Source organism: Mustela putorius, unplaced genomic scaffold (assembly GCF_011764305.1).
Source record: "Mustela putorius furo isolate JIRA1106 unplaced genomic scaffold, ASM1176430v1.1 tig00003969_pilon_pilon_pilon, whole genome shotgun sequence".
NCBI classification, from domain to species: domain Eukaryota; kingdom Metazoa; phylum Chordata; class Mammalia; order Carnivora; family Mustelidae; genus Mustela; species Mustela putorius.
Window position 1 is genome coordinate 775,001 of NW_025422112.1, and position 21,348 is coordinate 796,348.

The following is a 21,348-nucleotide window of genomic DNA, read 5'->3' on the forward strand; positions in this document are numbered from 1 at the left end:
CTCAGTGGGGACCCTGCTTCTCCTCTCCCTTTGCCTGCTACTCTGCCTACTTATGCTCGCTCCCTTGCTCTATCAAATAAATAAATAAAATGTTTTATAAAAATAAAATTAAAAATAAATAAATAATAAATTGAATGAAAGGAAGAACAGGAGAAAACAGTGACAATTCTGGAAGTCAAACAAGAGATGCTCAAGAAGTAAATGGTATAGGAGACCCAAAAAAGATAAACTCTAAGACGGCAGTATTGGTTCTTGCCAATTAGTACAATTAATACTTCAAAAGGGCTAGGAACTGGTAATCCCAGATGATTCTAAAGTGTGGATGAAGGGAGACAGTTAAAATGAAGATGAGATGAAAGCTATTTTTAGATCTCTAGCTCCCTCTCCCCCACTCCATCTGTAAGGTAACTGCCTTTTCCTGGTCCTAATCTGAGACTGGAAGCTTGGTCTCTGGAAGAGTATAAAACATGGTTTCTAGATTAGGGAACATCAGGCACAGAAAAATGTGGCAGTAAAGTACCGTGAAATTTGTGACATTAAATGAATTTACATACTGAAAGCTGAGACACCCTGTCCGCTTCCCTGAAAGGTTCCCATAACATGCTACCAATTTAATGAGCCTAAAGGCATAAATAACCTCAATTCTGACATCAGGGATTCCTCGACAAACAAACAAACAAAAACAAACAAAAAACCCTGCATGAACAGAGAACCATACAGTGAAGCTCACAGTAGACAAAATCCAATCCACCCACTCTTTCAAGTGCTAACCTTTTAGTTTCATACAGTTTTAGTTCCTACTCTTAAACATGAGCAAACAATCATTTTAGAAAAGTCTCCAGCAGGAAAAATGAGGAAGGAGAAAGCAAGAGAGACAGACAGGCAAACAACATGGAGAAAAAAGAAACTATAACTATGTGAATAAAAAAAAAAACATTTTTAAAACACTTTTTAAAATGTTAAGTACCTTGTGAAAGACAGAAGATATTGTATCCATGAAACAAGCCCACAGTACTACAAAAAGTACTACTCCCAAAACAAACAAACAAAAAAGAATATTCAGAAATTAGAAATGTAAAATTTGATGGGAAAAGTTGGAGGATAAACATGAAAAAATTTCACCACGTAGAGAAAAAGATACAGAGGTACAAAGTAGACAACATAAAGAAAATGTAAAGGCCAGTCCTTCCTACCTAACACTTGAATAATGAGTTCCAGAAATCAAGAGCTGAGAAAATAAAGAGAGGAATTACCAATGAGATAAAACAAAAAATTTCCCCAGAGCTGAATAATACTCTTCAGACTAACAGGAACTACGGAGTAGCCAGAATTCAATACTTAAAATACACTTACAACAAGATACATTATCAGAAATACAAAACACTGGGCGCCTGGGTGGCTCAGTGGATTAAGCTGCTGCCTTTGGCTCAGGTCATGATCTCAGGGTCCTGGGATGGAGCCCTGCATCGGGCTCTCTGCTCAGCAGGGAGCCTGCTTCCCCCTCTGTCTCTGCCTGCCTCTCTGCCTACTTGAGATCTCTCTGTCAAATAAAATAAATAAAATCTTAAAAAGAAAAAAAAAGAAAAGAAATACAAAACACTTAAGCTTAAGAGGAAGATTCCACAAACTTCCAGAAGAAAATAACATATCAGGGCGCCTGGGTGGCTCAGTGGGTTAAGCCGCTGCCTTCGGCTCAGGTCATGATCTCAGGGTCCTGAGATCGAGTCCCGCATCAGGCTCTCTGCTCAGCAGGAGCCTGCTTCCCTTCCTCTCTCTCTGCCTGCCTCTCTGCCTACTGTGATCTCTCTCTGTCAAATAAATAAATAAAATCTTTAAAAAAAAAAAAAAGTAACATATCAAAAAAGAAAAAAAGGAATCAGAATAAACTTCTCAACAATACTGAAGTTAGAAGAAAACAGAGGAACACTATCAAGTTTCTGAGAGAAAATTATGTCTAACCTTGAATTCTATGTTCAACCAGACTATAATACCAATGTGAGGCCAGATTAAATATATTTACAAACACACAGTTTTAAAATAACACATCTCCATGTTCCTTTTTCACAGCAAACTACAAGAAGTGTCACCAAAATGAAGGAGCTAAGCCAAAAGAGAAAATAAGAGCTACACCACCAAAGAGAATCATCAGAAGAATAATAAAGGGAGATCCCTAGATACTAGCTATGCATCAGGTTTATACAAGGCCAACAACTATTACACATAGAAGTAGATCAGAAAGCTCCAAGGGACTTCTTCAATATGCACACGTATTTTTAGGAAAGATTTAGACAACCAGTAGAGTAGTTGAGATGTTATTACTGATATGTACAAAGAAACCTGTGTGTACAAATGTACAAAACCGTAAGCAAATAAACAACAAAACAATTACTAAAACAGAAAGACAAAAAGTTGTATAGGAAAAAAGTAACCTTAGTTTACTAAAATCAATCATCTCTAACAGCACATATAGTACAATAACAAACAATTACTACTGACCTAACAAAATTACTTTTAAGAAGATGAGAAAATATACTTTTGTGAGATGAGGACAAGAAGACAAACACTAAACTCAGACCTGGAGTGGGAAATCAATAAATACCTACACATCTGAATAATCAAAAAGTAGCAAATATATATATATGTTACTCAGAAACATGGAAGTAAATACCAAAAACTCAGTAAAACCAGCTGAGAAAGCTATTAATGATTTCCTCTATGAAAAAGAAAATAGGCATTACAAACTTACAGAATCAGTCAATCCTTCAAATTTTATAAATATATAGTTTCAATAAAAATTTTTAAAGATTACACCAACAAATTGATATAGTCTCAAAATTCATTATTATCAAAATACTCAGATTAGCAAACATGATGAAAATACAGTCTCTGCTTAGTGAGTTTACAAACTATCACATCTATTCCTAGCTAGATTTTCTAGCTCAACCTCTCTGGAAGATTACCTTGTGCCATTAAACGAGGTGATTTTCTTGGTGATCTCACTGAATTTTCTTCTACTTTGTCCCTCAAGTTCCTGTTGGGTAAAATCAGTTCTTCTTCATCAATGGTATCATTGCCACTTTCTTTAACAACTCCTTCATCCATAATATCGTCAAGACCAACAACTAGAGAAAAAACAAAAACAAGAAAATTAATTTTTAAAAATACTAAATATCTTAAGTATTTAAAGGCAGGTACAGAAAACACTGTGAGACATTTTAATGCAATACTAATACTACACAGTCTTGAAAATCTAGGTCTATTTCTATTATGTGATACTGCCACTACCAAGCTCCCAATTCAGATTTACAAACTTTTACCTTATGAGGTAACTAGTCAGAGTAGATTAGCTATAATTGTTCTTGATTTGACCTCCACTGTCATTCTCACTTATTATTCAATGAACCTCTGTGAACACTGTAAGCAACTATACCTGAAATACTCAATTATCCCAATTTTAGTTAAAGTAGTATAAAATTTTAATACCCGGAAAAACTTGTGATTCTAAGTACATGCTAGACCCAAAAGATTCCAGTTCGAAGTATAATTCTATTACTTAAAAGACTTTACACTACATGTATAGAAAGCAATACAGGTACACCTTTAAGCAATAGCAAAAAAAAAAATATACACAGAGAGAAATGAAAACTGTTTAACTTCCCCCTCTCCCAAATGCCAGGTAAAATGGTAGGTGTATAGCTATATAATTAAATGACCTTCTAGTCAAAAGAGAGAGCATTTCATTTAATGGGGAGGGGGAGATATGGAAAAGGATTGGGGGATGTTGAAGAAAATATAAATATCGTATTTATACTGTCATTGGGTTTATTTCTGTATATAAATAATTTATTTTACTTAACTAGCTGACATACAGCAATTCTAAATGTGCAGCTGTAGGAAATCTTGTAAAGAGATTCTGATTATTTAGATCAGAAGGCCTGGATTCAAATCCCAGCTAAAACACTTAAATAAAACTTGACCAAGTCACTTAACCTCTCTTTCAGTTTACCTCTAAAATGAGAATAACAATACCTGTCCTACCTACCTCACAGAGCTGTTGTGAGGATCAAGTGAGATGATGTATGAGAACTCACTTTGTAAACTTTAGAGCACTATACAAATGTTAGTTATTATCTTCATCCTAGGGGTTAGAAGGAACCTCAAGAAGTTATCTAGTCCTCATCTTTGTATCCAAGAAGAACTTCAATTAAAAGAGCTCAACAAGATAGTGGTCTATCCTAAAATTTAAAGAGAACAAAATTCTTTATAAATATACTTTCAAATAGTACAATCTTTTTGAAGAGCACTTTGACAACAAACAGAATAATGAAACTACTTATATACTTTGACCAATAAATTATAAATAGAATAAATTATGGAAAAAAGTTGGCCAGAAAACACACTGTGATCTGTTAGTAAAAAACAAAATGCATGTGTATGTACATTTAGAAAAACAGAAAAAAAGATTAGCAGGAAATAGATGAAAATTATAATAGCTATTCTATAAAAGATAATATACTTGTTTCCTGTTTTCCAGATTTCCTGCTATATTCATGTATTACTCTCAAGAATAGTCTATACTTCAATCACTAACCTACGCACTAAAAGCTCAGAGAAGAATGTATGTAAGGAAAATTCATCAGGACTCACTTAAGATATAAAATGGGTGGAAAGTTCAATTAGAAGGCTATTTTGCCATGATGAAATACTTATGCTGTCACACATTCACACACATTCTCAAAAAAATTTTAATATTCATTTAAAAAAGTAAAATTTAAGACTACTTTTCATCCCAATTTTATATAAAAGCATATATACAATGTATGTACTACAAATATGCACAGAAAGAAATGGACAGGGAAAAAAAGGACCTGAGTGTTATCAGTGATTATCTCTAGTGGTAAGGTAGATAAGGAATTCAAGTTTTCTACATTATTGTTATACTGTCTCTGTGTTTTCCAACTTTTTTTTTTTTACAATCAGCATGTATTCTGTATTGTAATCAGGAGAGAAAGGAAAAACTCAAAAGAGGAAAATAGTCCAGAAGAAGGGTAATTAAAGCCTGATCAACAGTGTTGGCAGGAAGTGAAAAGGTATTGTCTGGATTTTAGGGCTACACTGCAAAGCAAAAATCAATGGGATTTAGCAAGCCAAATCCAAAGGTCAATTATTAGGTTACTCCCTGTCCTAGTAGCTTCTGAAATAGCTTACCCATTTCTCCTTTCTGAATCCCTTTCTCCCCACTTAGCTTTTGAACATCACACATCTTCTTCTCTCCAGCTACTTCTCAGTATCCTTTGATACAGCTTTCTTTTCTTGCAGAGGTCTATACAATGGAGGACTTAAGGGTTCAATCCTTCCATCTCTTTCTTATCTACACTCAAACCCCACTAAGTGATCTCATCCAGTACCACCCATACTTGGACAACTCCCAAAATTATTTTCTCCAGGCCCAAGCTCACATCTAACCTTTGGAAGAATATAATTTGGTATCTCCACGAGGTCTAACAGGTATTTCAAGCTTAACATACTGAAAATAAACACTGCTTCTACCCATCCCTCCTCAATAAAACTGTCCCTCGTAAGGTATTCCTGGTCATGGGACCTCCATTCACCCACCTGTTCAAACCTAAAACTCTAGAACTATCCTTAGCTTCTCTCTCTTCATGTACCACATCCAAGTGATCAGCATATCCTGCTAGTTCTATTGAAAAACATAATCACTCAGGGTACCTGGGTGCCTCAGTCAGTTAAGCAGACCAGCTCTTGATTTCGGCTCAAGTCATGATCTCAGGGTCCTGGGATGGAGCCCCGCACTGGACTCTGCTTGAGGATTCTCTTTCCCCCTCCCACAGCTCATGCACACAAACTCTCCATCCTCTAAAATAAATAAATCTTGGGGTGCCTGGGTGGCTCAGCTGATGAAGCACCTGCCTTCAGCTCAGGTCAATGAACCCAGGGTCCTGCGTCTCCCTCTCCTGCTCCCCCTGCTTGTGCTCTCTCTCTCTCTCTGTCAAATAAACAAATAAAATCTTTTAAAAAAAAATAAAAATAAATAAATCTTTAAAAATATAAAATCTATCACTTCTGACCATTTACCATATTCACAGCTAACATTCTACTATAAATTACCATCATTTCAACTATACCATAATAGCGTCCCAGGTTCTTCTACTGACATACCCCACATACACACCTCACATACACTATGATCCTTCTAAAATATTAAGTCCTATCTTGTTACCATTTTTCTGTTCAAGACCCTCCAAACTCTACTACCGCACTTAATACTTATGTCCAAAATCCTAGCCAGGGCCCACAGGATCCTAAGATCTTCCCCAGCCAACTTCTCTGACTTTTCACCTACCGATTTATGCCTCACTCTACTCTAGTCACACTGGCCTTTCCTGATATGGGAGAGGCAAAGATTATCTCAGGGTCTTTGTCCTTGCTAGTCTCTCTGCTTGGGGTGCTCTTCTCCCACATTTCCACGTGGCTCACTCTCTTTAAGATATACCCAAATATCACCTTCTCAGATAAACTTTTCATAACAATCTTACCCAAAACAGCACATATTCCCATCACTGCCTGCTCAGTGTACTTTACTCTTTAAAACATGTTTCACACTACCTGATTTAAGTATCTGTTTAACTATCTTCTCCAGCAGAACGTAAGCTCTGAAAGTCAGAACTCTATCTCTTTCTTTGTTGCTGAAACTCCAGAACCTAGAATAAGGACCTGGTAATACAGAAAGCACTCCAGAATTATTTGCTGAGCAAAAGAATGAGGGAAAAGAAGGAGTCAGGAAAATTTAAATGTTGATGAGTGAGAGAAAAATGTTTTCAATAACAGAGAAAGAGATAAGTTGGAAAGAACAAACTTGGAAGTGAGGTGCTGACTTCACCTTTTGGATATATACTGATGATACAAAGAAAAAGAACAGGCAAAAGAAGCATCAAGATAATACAGTATCACACACAAAAAAAGGGTACGGAAAATTTCAGTGAAGTAGGATTAGGAAGGTTAATGCTACAAGAGAAAACAATGGAGAAAAAATCCACTAATTTGACACAGAGAAGCAGAGAATTAGATGACAAGAGGTTAAAAAGTGCTTGAGTAAAGAATGACAACTACAGTCTCTTTTATTTTTAAGACATTTAATGGTAAAAGACAGAAAGGGGGGAAATCAATTAAAGAAGTTAAGAGGGACAAAAGGTGATTTTTCTATATAAGTGACAAATGGGAAAGGGGAAATAGAAGGAGGTATGGTAGGGAGAATCACCTCTACCAAAAAAGAGAGATGAGGAAATGGGAATGGGCAGGGAGAGAGAATGTGGCAAAAAAACAGTGAGGGGCAGGAGGTAGAGAGAGGAAAGGGGAAGAAGGGAAAATCAAAAAAGACCCCAGTATGTTTATGTGTGCTGGAAATTAACTTTGAAGGTAAGTGATGTTTTGAGGTCCCATCATCATACAAAAACCTCCTACGTCAACCTACAATTAGAATACCTCAGACTTCATCTGAGCTATTTCTGAGTTGAGATTTCCAAGAACACAAGAATACAGCCTTTTTTGTACTCCTGCTCTATCTGGCAACACATACATTTCCTTCACCTCAAAAGCCCAGCTTTATATTAAATCAAGCTCTACATGGTCTCTAACATTTCCAGGGCTCTCATGTGAACAAGGGCCCCAACAAGTAAAGCACCTACTTAACCTCTCTGTGTCTCAAATTCTTCAATCAAATGGAGAAAATACTAGTGGGTCAGAGGGCTACTGTGATGATTAAAGTAATAAAAGGCTTGGAAGAGTATCTGGCACTTAGAAAGCACTATATTTACTGTTTACTTCTGTTTCAGTCTCTCCCCATCCCATGTACCCACCATAAAAAATTATGTATTCCCTCCCCCTCACTGCTTTTCTTCAACTACCCTTAGAACAAATAAAATTTTTAAAAGTATCTGATATTTCTTTCTTCTGAAATAAATTTCATTCATCTGACTAAAGTAATTCACAGTGCAGAATGAATACTCTAGGGCAAACCCCTCCCAATCAGGTATTCATATTTTTTAAAGAGTTTGATCCAACTAGTTCTGCTAAGAAAATAAATATAAATAAAGGAGAATGTGGACTCTTTTCAGAACACTGCCTATTCTCAGGGACCTCCCATACTTCCCCCTCCTTCCGCCACAAGGCCAACCAAGATTCAGCATTTGATATCCAGCTTTTTAAATTCACTAAAATGGGAACTCTGAGTTACCAAAATAATGTAATGAGCTGGATTCTTTAGGACAGAAGTGTATGGTCACGGCATGCAGAAAGAAACTATATACTTTTCCTCCCTCCCAGATTCCAGAATTAGATGTCACTCTCATTTTGAAATATTGGCATAAAATCTATCATCATACTCATAAATCCTTGAGCTTGAATTCAGATCACATTAAAATTCCTCCCATCCCTATCCACAAATGGGCCTAATTAAATCTGCTGAGTTCTTGGCACCAGTCAAGTCTATGTAAAGTCATCCTGACACTAATATTACTTTATTCCAAATTATTTCCAATCTATCTTTCTGGGAAGAGGAGTTAAGTGAAATAAAGAAAATAAAACCAAATGATTTGGAGTTAAACTTACTGAATTTCTCAACAACCAGGATTCGTTTAAATCACTTTAATTCCATATTTAAAAAAAAAATACCACACACAAATACAGTAGGAAATTCTTCCCATCTGACATCCCTTAATTCACACTGGCAGTACAAAGGCCAAACTCTACTGCTTTTATCTCAACTACAATTATTTCCTCTATTATAAAAGTTGGCATTAAATATCAGACCTGAGATAAACCTAAAGAGCAAGCATGATGTTGCAACGTTCCAATAAAGGTTAGGTATCTATTTACAGGACTTGCATTTGAAGTAGAAAAAGAAATTATATGGTTATATTCTCCTAACAGAGGCACCAGAGCTTTTTCCTCTAATATTGCAGAATACCACGCAGCCTCTATTTAAGACTCTCTTCAGTGAGAGTTCTTTCCTTCATGGATGATTCATCCACTCACTCCTAGAAGTGGTGGTGTGATATACATCAAGTTGTATGTTACATAAAATGAACCATTTTGATGCACTTATCATTTTAGATATTAGATGTTCCTAATGTGAAAAATATAAATATTGCGATCATGCACACATATCTTTTTTCCCCTTCAATTCTTTCTTTATAATAAACTTTAAAACATAGGTTTCACTCTTTGACTACGTATTTTACTATTTTATATATCTCATGTTATGTCTTTCCATAAAGATTATAAAGAATTTTGACAGCACAAAGAGCTTTGTGTTAATAAAACCTCACTGGCATTGAGTTCCAGATTTTCAAAAGAAACAGTTACTTAAAAAACCTTGAACACTTCAGATGTGTATACTGTCTTTTTGTATTTCTTTAGCTCTGCTTACTCCCCCACTCAGATGTGGGGTTTTCCTCTCCAATGTATATGAATTCTTTCTGTAATACCTATGTTACCTATTTGATACAAGTATTTTCCCTTGTTTACCTTATTTTATTATTAGTTGGTGTCACTCTAAGCTAATTTTCCTCAGAATGCTGTCTTCAGTTACTCCAATACTATCAAATTATGCATCCTTTCAGCTGTAATTTAAAACACTCTGAAGTTTTATATTTAAGTGTGCACAAATATTTCAACTTTTGCCAAACTCAACTTCATACTTTGGGTAAAACTTATCAGTATGTCGTGGAAAGGGGATTTTCTATCAAATATGTATAGACACTGGGTTAAAGCAAATTAGAAGAGTTTTTTCACTGCAGATCTTCAGACTTCAATATGCTAAACAGGAATTATATGAGAGAAAGAACCATATGTGGTATGGCTGTCTTCCAAGCTTTATATTCAAATTCACATTCACTCTCTCTCTCTCTCTCACACACACACACACACCAAAAAGCTAATAATGGTTATTTCAGAGATTTTCCCCCTTTCTTCTTTTTTACATTTTCTAATCCATCTCACAAAAAATAGTTCTAGAAAAAGAAACTAGAAAGACACACACTAAACAAATGTTTTCTATGTAGAGGTTAGCAGTATTATTGGTGCCTCTTTATATTTTTCTTTTTTATCAAAATTATAATCCAAATGGTTTTACAGAGTTGTCTCTAGTTTTATAAAGTTTGTTAATAAAAACATTAATGCCCAGGAACCACCTCTCCCACTAAACTTCAAAAACTCGGGGCGTCTGGGTGGCTCAGTGGGTTGGGGCTTCTGCCTTTGAATCAGGTCATGATCCCAGGGTCTTGGGATCGAGCCCCGCACCAGGCTCTCTGCTCAGCAGGGAGCCTGCTTCCTCCTCTCTCTCTGCCTACTTGTGATCTCTCTCTGTCAAATAAATAAATAAAATCTTTTAAAAAATAAATAAATAAATAAACTTCAAAAACTCACTGGGAAAATGAAGACACTGAACCCTGCACTGAAAGGTTGCTGTGAAAACTGAACATGATTTCTAATACCGTGTTTGGTGTGCAAATAATAAGATCTTAAATGGTAACAATTATTAATGAATTTTGGCAGATCTTTTCTAATAACTTTCTGTAGTCCTAAGCACCCTGCATCTGACCCCCTCTCAACTGCCTAAATAATTTATTTTCAATTAACATTCTATCAAGCTAATGTAAAAGTGAGATCGTAATCATTCCCTAAAAATTTTTAATTCCATCCTAGAATACTATAAGTTACTTACCTTCCTGTTAATTCCTTTAAAAACATTTACTTAGTACCTACTATATGTCACATGTTGGCCTAGATTATTCTAGATACCAATGATACAGAATACTTCAAATGAAATGACCTGGTTTCCTCAAATAAATATCAAGAAAGGGGATGAAAGGGAACTTACATAGACTGATATATACTTACATACTAACCAACTTAATATATTGACCTTATTTCAATTCCAATTCATACTTTTTAAAAAATATTTAGGGAACTGGGTAAAACTGAAAGCTGATGGACTGCACACTTGAAAATATTAAGAACTATCTTTAAATGTTTTAGGCTGGATAATATTATTGTGGCTATTTTTAAAAAATAAAGAACTCTTTTTTTTTTTTTTAAGATTTTCTTTATTTGAGAGAGAAAGAAAACACAATTTGGGGGGGTAGCACAAAAGGAGAGGGAGAAGCACACTACACAATGAGCAGGGAACACGGTATGGGGTTCAATTCCAGTACCCCAGGATCACGACCTGAGCCAAAGGCAGACGCTTAACCAACTGAGCATCTCAGGCACCCTAAGAGTTCTTATATTTTAAAGATACATACGGAAATACTTACAGATGAAATTATACGACTTCTGGGAGGTGCTTCAAATAATCTTAGAGCAGAGGGGTAAGGAGAAGCAAGTAGGGTATAAATGAATGAAATAAAACCAGCTATTAACTATTTAAGCTAAGTAACAGGTACATGTAGGTTCATTACACTATTCTTACTGCTTTGCTCTTTTCCATAAATTACAAAATTTTTAGGGTGCCTGAGTGGCTCGGTTAAGCGTCTGCCTTCAGCTCAGGCCATGATCCCAGGGTCGTCCTAGGATCAAGTCCAGGACTGGGCTCCTTGCTCAGCCAGGGCTCTGCTTCTCCCTCTCCCTCTGCCTGCCACTCCCCCTGCTTGTGCTCTGTCAAATAAATAAATAAAATCTTTTTTTTTTTTAAGATTTTGTTTATTTATTTGACAGACATCACAAGTAGTCAGAGAGGCAGGCAGAGAGAGTGAGTGAGGGAAGCAGGCTCCCCGCCGAGCAGAGAGCCCGATGCGGGGCTCGATCCCAGGACCCTGAGATCATGACCTGAGCTGAAGGCAGAGGCTTTAACCCACTAAGCCACCCAGGTGCCCCAATAAATAAAATCTTTAAAAAAATTTTTTAAAAACGGTTTCCATGAAATGGAAGCTTCATTTTAATGAGATTGAGACAAGCATACATCCTGTTAGATAAGTCTTAACACTTAAAAGGAAAAAGTAATACAGAGTATGGAGAGGGGAACAAAGGATGGTTTGTAATTTTAAACAGAATAGCCAGGGAAAGCCAAGGATAGCCAAGAATACTTGTATTGGTTGTTTCTTCACAATAGCTTCGGGGCCAAAGGAAAAGTGAAGACTGATATCCAGGCCCCTGTCTGCTCTCCAAGTCTTTTTTAAATTCCCCAAATAACACTGTATAGTCTAGAATGGGCCGGGAAACAACAATGCTGAGATGACTGCAGCAAAAACCTGAACAAGTTGCGAAAACAGCTATCTAGAAGCATATTCAAATACCTGGATTCTGAAGAAGGAACATGCCTAGGATGTCAGAACAGAATGAACGGTGGTCTGTGTGGCTACATCAGGGAAAGTGAGGAAGAAAATAGCAGATAAAAATGCAAAGGTATCAGGGGAAACTAAGAAGGGTCTAGGCCACAAGGACTTTAGCTTTTTTTCTCTCTGTGAAATAGAAAGTTACCAGAGCACTATGAACACAAGGGTGATATGACCTAACGTTGTAAAGGATTACTTTTGGTGCTCTTTTCAGAACAGACTGTAACAAATCCCCAAGGGCAGAAGCTGGAAAGCCACTTATAGGCTAATGGGATAATCCAGGTGAGAGATGGTAATGGCTTAAGACCACAGTGGTAGTGAGAAAATGAGAAATCTAAGTAGTCAGATTCTGGATATATCCTAAAAATAAAATCTGCTGACCAACTGAATATCAAAATGTGAAAGAAAAGGATAGTAAATAACGACTCCCAAGTGTTTTGCTATGCAACTCAGAGAGTTGTTATTTACAGAGATAGGAAAGACTATTGAAGAAGTGGTACTAGGGGAACTGGTGAGGGGGAATGAAAAAGAAAATGACAAAGAAAGCAAAAGCATTAACAGTTCAGTTTTAGATATTAAGCTTAAGATGCCCGATAGACATCCAAGTTTAAGTTGAGACTAAAGATATAGATAAATACATAGAAAGATACAGATATTATATAAGCTTAATTATAAAGAGTATATTTTTAAGATTTTAATCTCTACACCCTACGTGGGACTTGAATTTAGAACCAAGTTCAAGAGTCACATGCTCTGCCAACTGAGCAAGCCAGCCACCCCATGCAGAGTTTTTAAAGTTATAAAACTGGATAAAACCAGCACAACAAGAAGTAGGAAGAGAGAAGATACCTAAAATCTGAACCCTGAGATACTCCAGTGTTTAGGTCAGGAAAATGACTAGGAGTATCAAACAAAACAGAGAAAGAAGATAGGAAGGCAAAAGAATAAGGAAGGAAGCTATAAACCAATCAAGTGAATAGATCATTTCAAAAGGCTGAGATCAACTGAGTTAAATACCACTGACAGAAGAAAAGAACAATGCCCTCGGAAAAGTGATAGTAATTATAACCCTGCGGAGTAGGTAGAGCAAAATCAGATTTTGGAGGAAAGATACTGTAGATAGCACAGAAAATTCTTTCCACGAGTTTTGTGCAAGCAAAGAGCAAAAGAAGAGGATAATGTAAATATATGAGAAATATGAAAATGCATATAAAATGAACTTCCATGTTGTGTGATAACAATGAAATTCAATTGTAACGACTGACAGGCACGCCTTGGTGGCTCAGGTCATGATCCCAGCCCACATGCTGCTCCTTGCTCAGCAGGAGCCTGCTTCTCCCTCTCCCTCTGCCTACTGCTCCCCCTGCTTAGACTCGCTCGCTGTCAAATAAATAAAATCTAAAAAAAAAAAGACTTTGACAGAGTGTGTGTGTGTGTGTATATATATATACACACACACACACATGCCCTTTTTAGACTTCAATTCTACCAAGCACAAATAAAACAAAAACTACAGTGGATACCCCATCATGCTACCTACAAATCATGCCTATGGAAAAAGAAAATAAAAACCTACGTTTCAAAACATGAAAATCTAATTTCATAAATATCTAAATATAGGATATAAGGACTAAATTCATACCAAAGGTTTATCTTTTTTTTTTTTTTTTTTGGAAACTAACCAGGAAATATTTATTATGAAATTAAGGAAAATATCAAAATGCATGTAACAGGGACACCTGGGTGGCTCAATCTGTTAAGCGTCTGCCTTTGGATCAGGTCATAATCCCAGGGTCCTGGGATTTAGTCCTTCATCAGGCTCCTTGCTCAGGTGGGAGCCTGCTTCTCCCTCCGCCTGCCACTCCCAGGGCTTGTGCCTACTCATGCTCTCTTCATAACAAATAAACCTTTGGGGGGGGGGGATGCACATAACAAATTTTCACATGGATTAGATTAGCTCCATCCCATTCTTCTAAACACAAGTGTAAAGAAGAAAGCAACTTGCAGCCCACACCTAACTCTGGTAAACTTAGTGACCATGTAAACACTGTTAATATGAGCTTGAGTGTTTAGGGAGTACAGGGGAGTACTTAGTTGCTTAAGGATTGCTTCTGATTACCTAAATTTTGTTTTTATTTCTTAGCTTCTTTTTTTCTTTTTTGGTGGGACAGTACAGGGGGAAATCTGTGTTTCACTGTTCATCTACATATTCTATCAATTAGAGACACACCTCAGTGAAAAACTAAGTGCGAATGTAATCAATCATGTAATCACAATCTAAGGGGATACTAGAGTTACTTTTTTTTTTTTTTAAGATTTTTTCTTTATTTATCTGACAGAGATCACAAGTAGGCAAAGAGGCAGGCAGAGAGAGGAGGAAGCAGGCTCCCCGCAGAGCAGAGAGCCCAATGTGGGGCTCGATCCCAGGACCCTGGGATCATGACCCGAGCCGAAGGCAGAGGCTTAACCCACCGAGCCACCCAGGTGCCTCTAGAGTTACTTATTAACAGTGGATTACTTTAATCTGACAAAAGGACTGACTAATCGCCACTTAAATTAATGAATACTTTTCATTTGCTCTTTCTCTACATGGATGTATTTCACTTACTCAGGAACCCAGGAACTTCAAAGGCTGGCCACTGCCAAGTCTCTAAGAAGGCTGCTTCTTTAATGTTACCTCCACATTGAGACCTCTGACCAGCCCAACTCAAACCATGGCCTCCAGCACCAAACAACCAGATATTTTCTATTATATATTACACTTTTTGTAAGCTCCATGAGGACAGGGGTTTTATTTGTCTCAGACAAAACTGTACTCCCCAGCAGTGAAAACAGTCTGGTACCTGATAGGTATGCAATAAATATTTATTAAATAAGCAGAGAGTACCAATCATTTTTATGCCAAAGCAAATCATTATACCTCACACTGTGGATTATGCCGTAAACTCCTGATGCCCAGAATACTATTCAATGAGATTCCATAAAACAAAACTTTTTTGAAAAAAATGGGATTTAACCATCCTGTAATATGTATCTTACCATTATTAACTGAGTTTCCCATTTCAATGAATCAGATTCCAGTTATGCACTTTGTTCTATTTCATTTGGTTTGCTTTTACTCATATATTAAGAGAAAGCCAAAGATAAATGAAGCTGAGAAAAAGTTCTTAAAGGATTATGTATCTTTCAGTAGGTAACACTTAAACAATTAATATTTCTGATCTGTAATGGCCCAAAGAAGACTTTTAATGACATTATAAACAATATAAAGTAAAATGTAAATTCCATGAGAGCAGGAATTTGTCATGCTTTCTAATATATCCCTAATTCCTAGAACACAGCTGAACATAGTGTTCAACCTTAAACACAGTTTGAATGAACTACATAAAAACATCATTTTCCCAAGTTTCCATCTCAAGAGATTAGAACCTCTACCTTAAACAAGACTCTAATGAGGAAATTACCCTTAGCAAGCAGAGAAACAGAAAAGAACACCTCTACTTCAGCATAGTAGTGTTGATTGACACCTTGCACTGTGACCCCTTGCAGGACTCAGAGTAAGAATGCTAACAGTTTAAAAAACAAAAAATCAGAAATATCCCACCATGGAACAACCAAACAACAACAAAAACCTACTCACTCAAAAAGATACAATTAGTAGCTTTTTTTCCAGGATATATGCATAGGAACTAATTCCCCTGAAGAGTAGAACTGATGAAGTCTCTAAAAGGAACTTTGGCCATGTACATTACTTACAGATTAAAGACATAACCTTCCATTTACAACTGCTTTCTGAAGCAGTTGTACAATACAATACTTAGGAATAAGTTTAACAAAGGAGGTAAAAGATCTGTACACTGAAAACTGTAAGACACTGATGGAAAAAAGGAAGATGACACAAATAAATGGATAGATGTTCCATTATGGATTAGAAGAATTAATGTTAGGGGTGCCTGCATGGCTCAGTCAGTTAAGCATAAGACTCTTGATCTCAGGGTCCTGAGCTCAAGCCCTGTGTTGGGCTCCATAAAAAGAATTAATGTTAAAATTTCCGAACTACCCAAAGCAATCTACAGATTCAATGCAAGCCCTATCAAAATTCCAATGGCATTTTTCACAGAAACAGAACAAACAATCCTAAAATTCCTATGGAACAATAAAAGACCCCAAATAACCAAAACCACCTTGAGAAAAAAGGACAAAGCTAGAGGCACCACACTCCCTGATTTCAAGCTACATTACAAAGCTACGGCAATCAAAACAATATGGTACTGGCAAAAAAAACTACACACAGATCAATGGAACAGAATAGAGAGCCCAGAAATAAACCCATGCATATATACTTTATTTGCATAATTAATTAATGCAATTAATTTATGACAACAGAGCCAAGAATATACAATGGAGAAAGGACAGTCTCTTCAACAGACAGTGTTGGGAAAATTGGATAGCCACATGCAAAAGAATAAAAAGTGGACCTCTGAGATCTCACACCACATACAAAAATCAACTCAAAATTAATTCAACACTGGCTCATAAGACATGAAATCCTAAAACTCCTGGAAGAAAATATAGAGGGTAGATTCCTCATATAAGCCTTGGCAATACTTTTTTCAATTTGACACCAAACACAAGGGCAACAAAAGCAAAAATATATAAGGGGGACGACATCAAACTAAAAAGTTTCTACACAACAAAGAAAATCATCCACAAAATGAAACAGCAACCTACAGAATGGGAGAAAATATCTGTATATCATATATCTAAAAAGGGACTAATATCTAAGGTATATAAGGAACTCACACAATAGCAAAAACAATCCAATGAAATAACGGGCAGAGGAACTGAATAAACATTTTTCCAAAAATAGACATACAAATAAATAGACAGGTATATGAAGAAAAGGTGTTCAACACCCCTAATCATCAGAGTAATGCAAATCAAAACCATGATAAATTACCACCTCACATCTGTTAGAATGGCTGTCTTCAAAAAGACAAAAAATAACAAGTGTTAGTGAGGATGTGGAGAAAAGGTAACACTTGTTCACTATTGGTATGAACATAAACTGGTATAGGCATTATGGAAAACAGTACAGAAAATCTTCAAAATACTAAAAATAGAACTGATATGATATGATCCAACAATCCACTTCTGGGTACATATCCAAACCAAACAAAAACAGGATATCAAAGAAATATCTGCCCTCCCATGTTTGCAGCATTATTCGCAATAGCTAAGATATACAAACTGAAGTGTCCATCAATGAGTGGATAAAGATGTGGTGTCTATCTATTTAGATAGTGTGGTATGTAGATATAAAGATAGATAGACAGGCACGCAACAAAATATTATACAGCCGTGAGAAAAGAAGGAGATCCTGACATTGGAGATTACATGGATGGACCCTGAATACTATGCTAAGTGAAATAAGTCAAGAGAAAGAGAAAGACAAATACTACATGGTATCACTAATATGTAGAGTCAAAAAAAAAAAAAAGTCAAACTTATAGAAACAGACTATAAAAATGTGGATGCTGGTGGGTGGGGGAAATAGGGAGAGGCTGAGGTTGGTAAAGGGTACAAACTTCCAGTTATAAAATGAATATGATCTGAGGATCTAATGTAAAACACAAGATCTATAATTGATACTTTATTCCATAACTGAAACTTAATAAGAGAAATAAAATGTTCTTATCAAAAAAAATGTATGAACATGAATATATCAGGTGATGATGTATTAATTAACGAGATGGGGAATCCTTTCACAAAGTATACATATATCCAATTACCATGATATACATTCTATATGTCCTACAATTTTATATGCCAATTATAACTTAATAACACTGAAAATTTTTTAAAAATACATGACTTTAAAAAAACCTGTCAACTCTGCAATGAATTTAGAATACATAAGACAATTATTACAACTTGAAAAACACGAGAAAAAAATGTGAAAATACCCGCCAAGCTTAAATATACCTAGGTAAAGGTCTTGACTTAATGAGCAAAATATGAATACTGTATGTATTTAGTCTTCAAGCAACTGTATATATAGTAAAACATATATTACATTTGATAATGTAGGCTGAAAGGTCAGTACACACTTTCTGTCATTTCAGTAAGTCTCCCACGCTCTTACAAATAAACTGGACTGGGTGAGTCCTGATCAAGTTCATTTCAGTTAAGGTTCTAATTCTAGAGCCCTTCCTAAGGAAAAGTAAATAGCAGGCATCAGTGAAAAACTACTTTATAAAGTTTATTTTTGTCTGTGTTACATACATGCACCTTTGTTTACAAGCATGCACCCCCTTTTATTTCATGTATTTTTAATCTCATTTCCCTAAGATTTAAAAATATCCTAAGTTCCAAAGGCATTATTTAAAAAGAAGAAGTAAATCATTAAAAAGAGTTTTTTCCCCAAGTATATTTGTCTTAGGTCCAATTAATGAAGGGACCAAAAGCCCTACCTACTAAAACAGTACCTAAGGATACCACTAATACTGAATGATATAATAATTTGTTTCCTAAGATAATTCAATCAACAGTTACTAAATTCATGTTCGCTACATTGATATTAAAAAAAAAAAGTTATGTAACATATTTTAGAAAATGACCCACTCAAAAGTTTTTTTAAAAATCACTCTAAAACTACCTCTTTCTTGGGGACTACCTTACATGGGATAATTACTTTCATAAAACATCATCACATTGGTATTTCTCTATTAAAGCCAATATCGGGCTGCCTGGGTGGTTCAGTTCCATTAAGCATCTGTCTTCAGCGGAGGTCATGTCCTGGGATCAAGCCCTGTGTCAGGCTCCCTGCTCAGCAGAGAGTCTACTTCTCTCTCTCCTTCAGCCCCTCCCCCCACTTGCGCTCTCCCTCAAATAAATGAATAAAATCTTTAAAAAATGTATTTTGAAAAAGTCAATATTGCTTATCCATTAGTCAAGGTCATTTATTTGACAATTCTGTGACCAAAGTGTATCAAATTTATTTAAAGAATTTCTATCTATGTTAAACCTTAAACCTAGATAAATTTTTCCACCAAATTCTACCAACAGATCACCTATCAAGATGACTTTTTACACATTAGATACACTTTTGTAAAGCTGCTTATTAGGAAATCTTTCATCAAGAAATTAACTATAATTACACATGTAAAAGAGGAAAATATGGTCCTAAGGCCAAAATTTAAATAATATTTAACTTCAGAATAAAAAAAGGAAATCAGTAAGAAGCACTATACCTCTGTAACAAAACCAAAATATGTAAATTCTCCCTACAAAAATGTATCCAACTGGACATCAATACATACATTTAAAAAGTATTCCATCTCCCTGATTACATCTAGGGCAATCTGAGCATATGAAATAAGAAGGACAATTTGAGCATCAAAAAAAGTGTAGGGGCGCCTAGGTGGCTCAGTTAGCTGAGTGTCTACCTTCAGCTCAGGTCATGATCCCAGCCAGGGTCCTGGGATTGAGTCCCATTGTCAGGCTCCCTGCTCAGCCAGGAGTCTGCTTCTCCTCCTTCTGCCTGAATGCATGCTCTCTCTCTCTCTTTGTGTGTGTCAAATAAATAAAATCTTAAAAAAAAAAGGGTAACACATTTAAGGCATTTTTTTAAAATCTGTGTACCCATTAAGACAACCTAAAAGGAAAGATCCAAAAATCAATCAACCACCTTTGACACTGGATGTAACCTAGGAACTGAAATCAAATGTTCATTCTTTCCCTTCAATCTGCCTTTTCAGGAGAAACTGCAGTTCAGAATAACCAGATAATAAGGGAAAACTTTCCTTTGCCAGAAGAATGCCAACAAATAAATGTAAAAGAAAATATAGAATTAGAAAATCATCACTTTACTACAAATGATTCTACCAAGTATCATCAATGGCTGCATAAAACCATTAGAGGAAAAGTTAATAAAGAACTAATATTTAATGTTGCCGAAGTTCTATCCCTACAGATCACTTGCTATCTTAAGTATTTAGGAAGCACAGTGTTGGCTATTGCCAAACCCAGGAACTGAATTTAACAACACAATGAAACACTGTAAGACTTCTTAATTTGATATAATATTAACTTAAACAGCTTCACCTATGACGAATCTTGCCAAAGTGTTTAACCTGAATCTGATCAAGCTTTTAATCCTAACCTCCAATTTGCAGGAAATAAAAGGAAGAGAAAAAGCTAACTAACATCACAAAGGAACAATATTAAAAATCTAAAGCCTGAAGCATTCCTAAGAAATATCTGGTCTTATTTCTTCAAAAAGTCAGTATCTCTGGAAAAGAAAGTGGGAAGTTTCAGAAACAGAATTAAATAGAACACTTAAATCCCTTGATTATATCTTGATTTGAACAAACCAAATGAAAATGATTGTTTTGTGGACAAATGGCATACTTGAATGTGGACAGGATATTTTAGAGAATTATCTATTTTTTAGATGTGCATATGACACTGTCATGTAGAAATTATTTTTTTGTAGATGCATGATGAAGTTATAAACTGATTAGATGGAAGGAATAGGTACACATTGATAAATGGAAGTAGCCTTTACACCAAAACAGTAATAGCTGAATCTTAGTGATGATGCGTGTGTGTACACATTCTTCCTGTTTCAGTATGTTTTAAATTTTATGTTTCAAACTTATGGTTAAAATTTTAAATAAAGTTTTAGATTAGATTAAATAAATTTTTATAAAAAAAGAGAAGCTGAGGACACCTGGCTGGCTTCAGCTGGTAGGCAGGGCATGTGACTCTTGTTCTTGAGGTTCTAAGTTTGAGCCCCATGTTGGGTACAGAGATTACTTAAAAATAAAATCTTTAGAGGCACCTGGGTGGCTCAGTCATTAAGCATCTATCTACCTTTGGCTCAAGTCATAATCCCAGCATCCTAGGATTGAGCCCTGCATTGAGCTCCCTGTTTGGCAGAAAGCCTGCTTCTCCCTCTCCCACTCCCCCGCTTGTGTTCCCTCTCTCACTG

The 21,348-nt window shown here is 35.9% G+C and overlaps 1 protein-coding gene across 6 annotated transcripts in view; it reads right to left on the bottom strand.

Annotated features, from left to right (window-relative positions):
- Nucleotides 1-21,348, bottom strand: part of PHF3 (PHD finger protein 3) — an 86,721-nt gene that overhangs the window by 39,108 nt on the left and 26,265 nt on the right. For 5 of the 6 annotated variants that reach the window (XM_004775653.3, XM_013047385.2, XM_013047384.2 and 2 more), the window contains one exon: nt 2,961-3,122. In XM_004775653.3, coding sequence (XP_004775710.1) covers nt 2,961-3,122 — 162 coding nt within the window. Of the gene's footprint in view, nt 1-2,960; nt 3,123-4,042; nt 4,154-21,348 lie in introns of those variants that run through there. The other variant, XM_004775655.3, reaches the window with a different exon arrangement.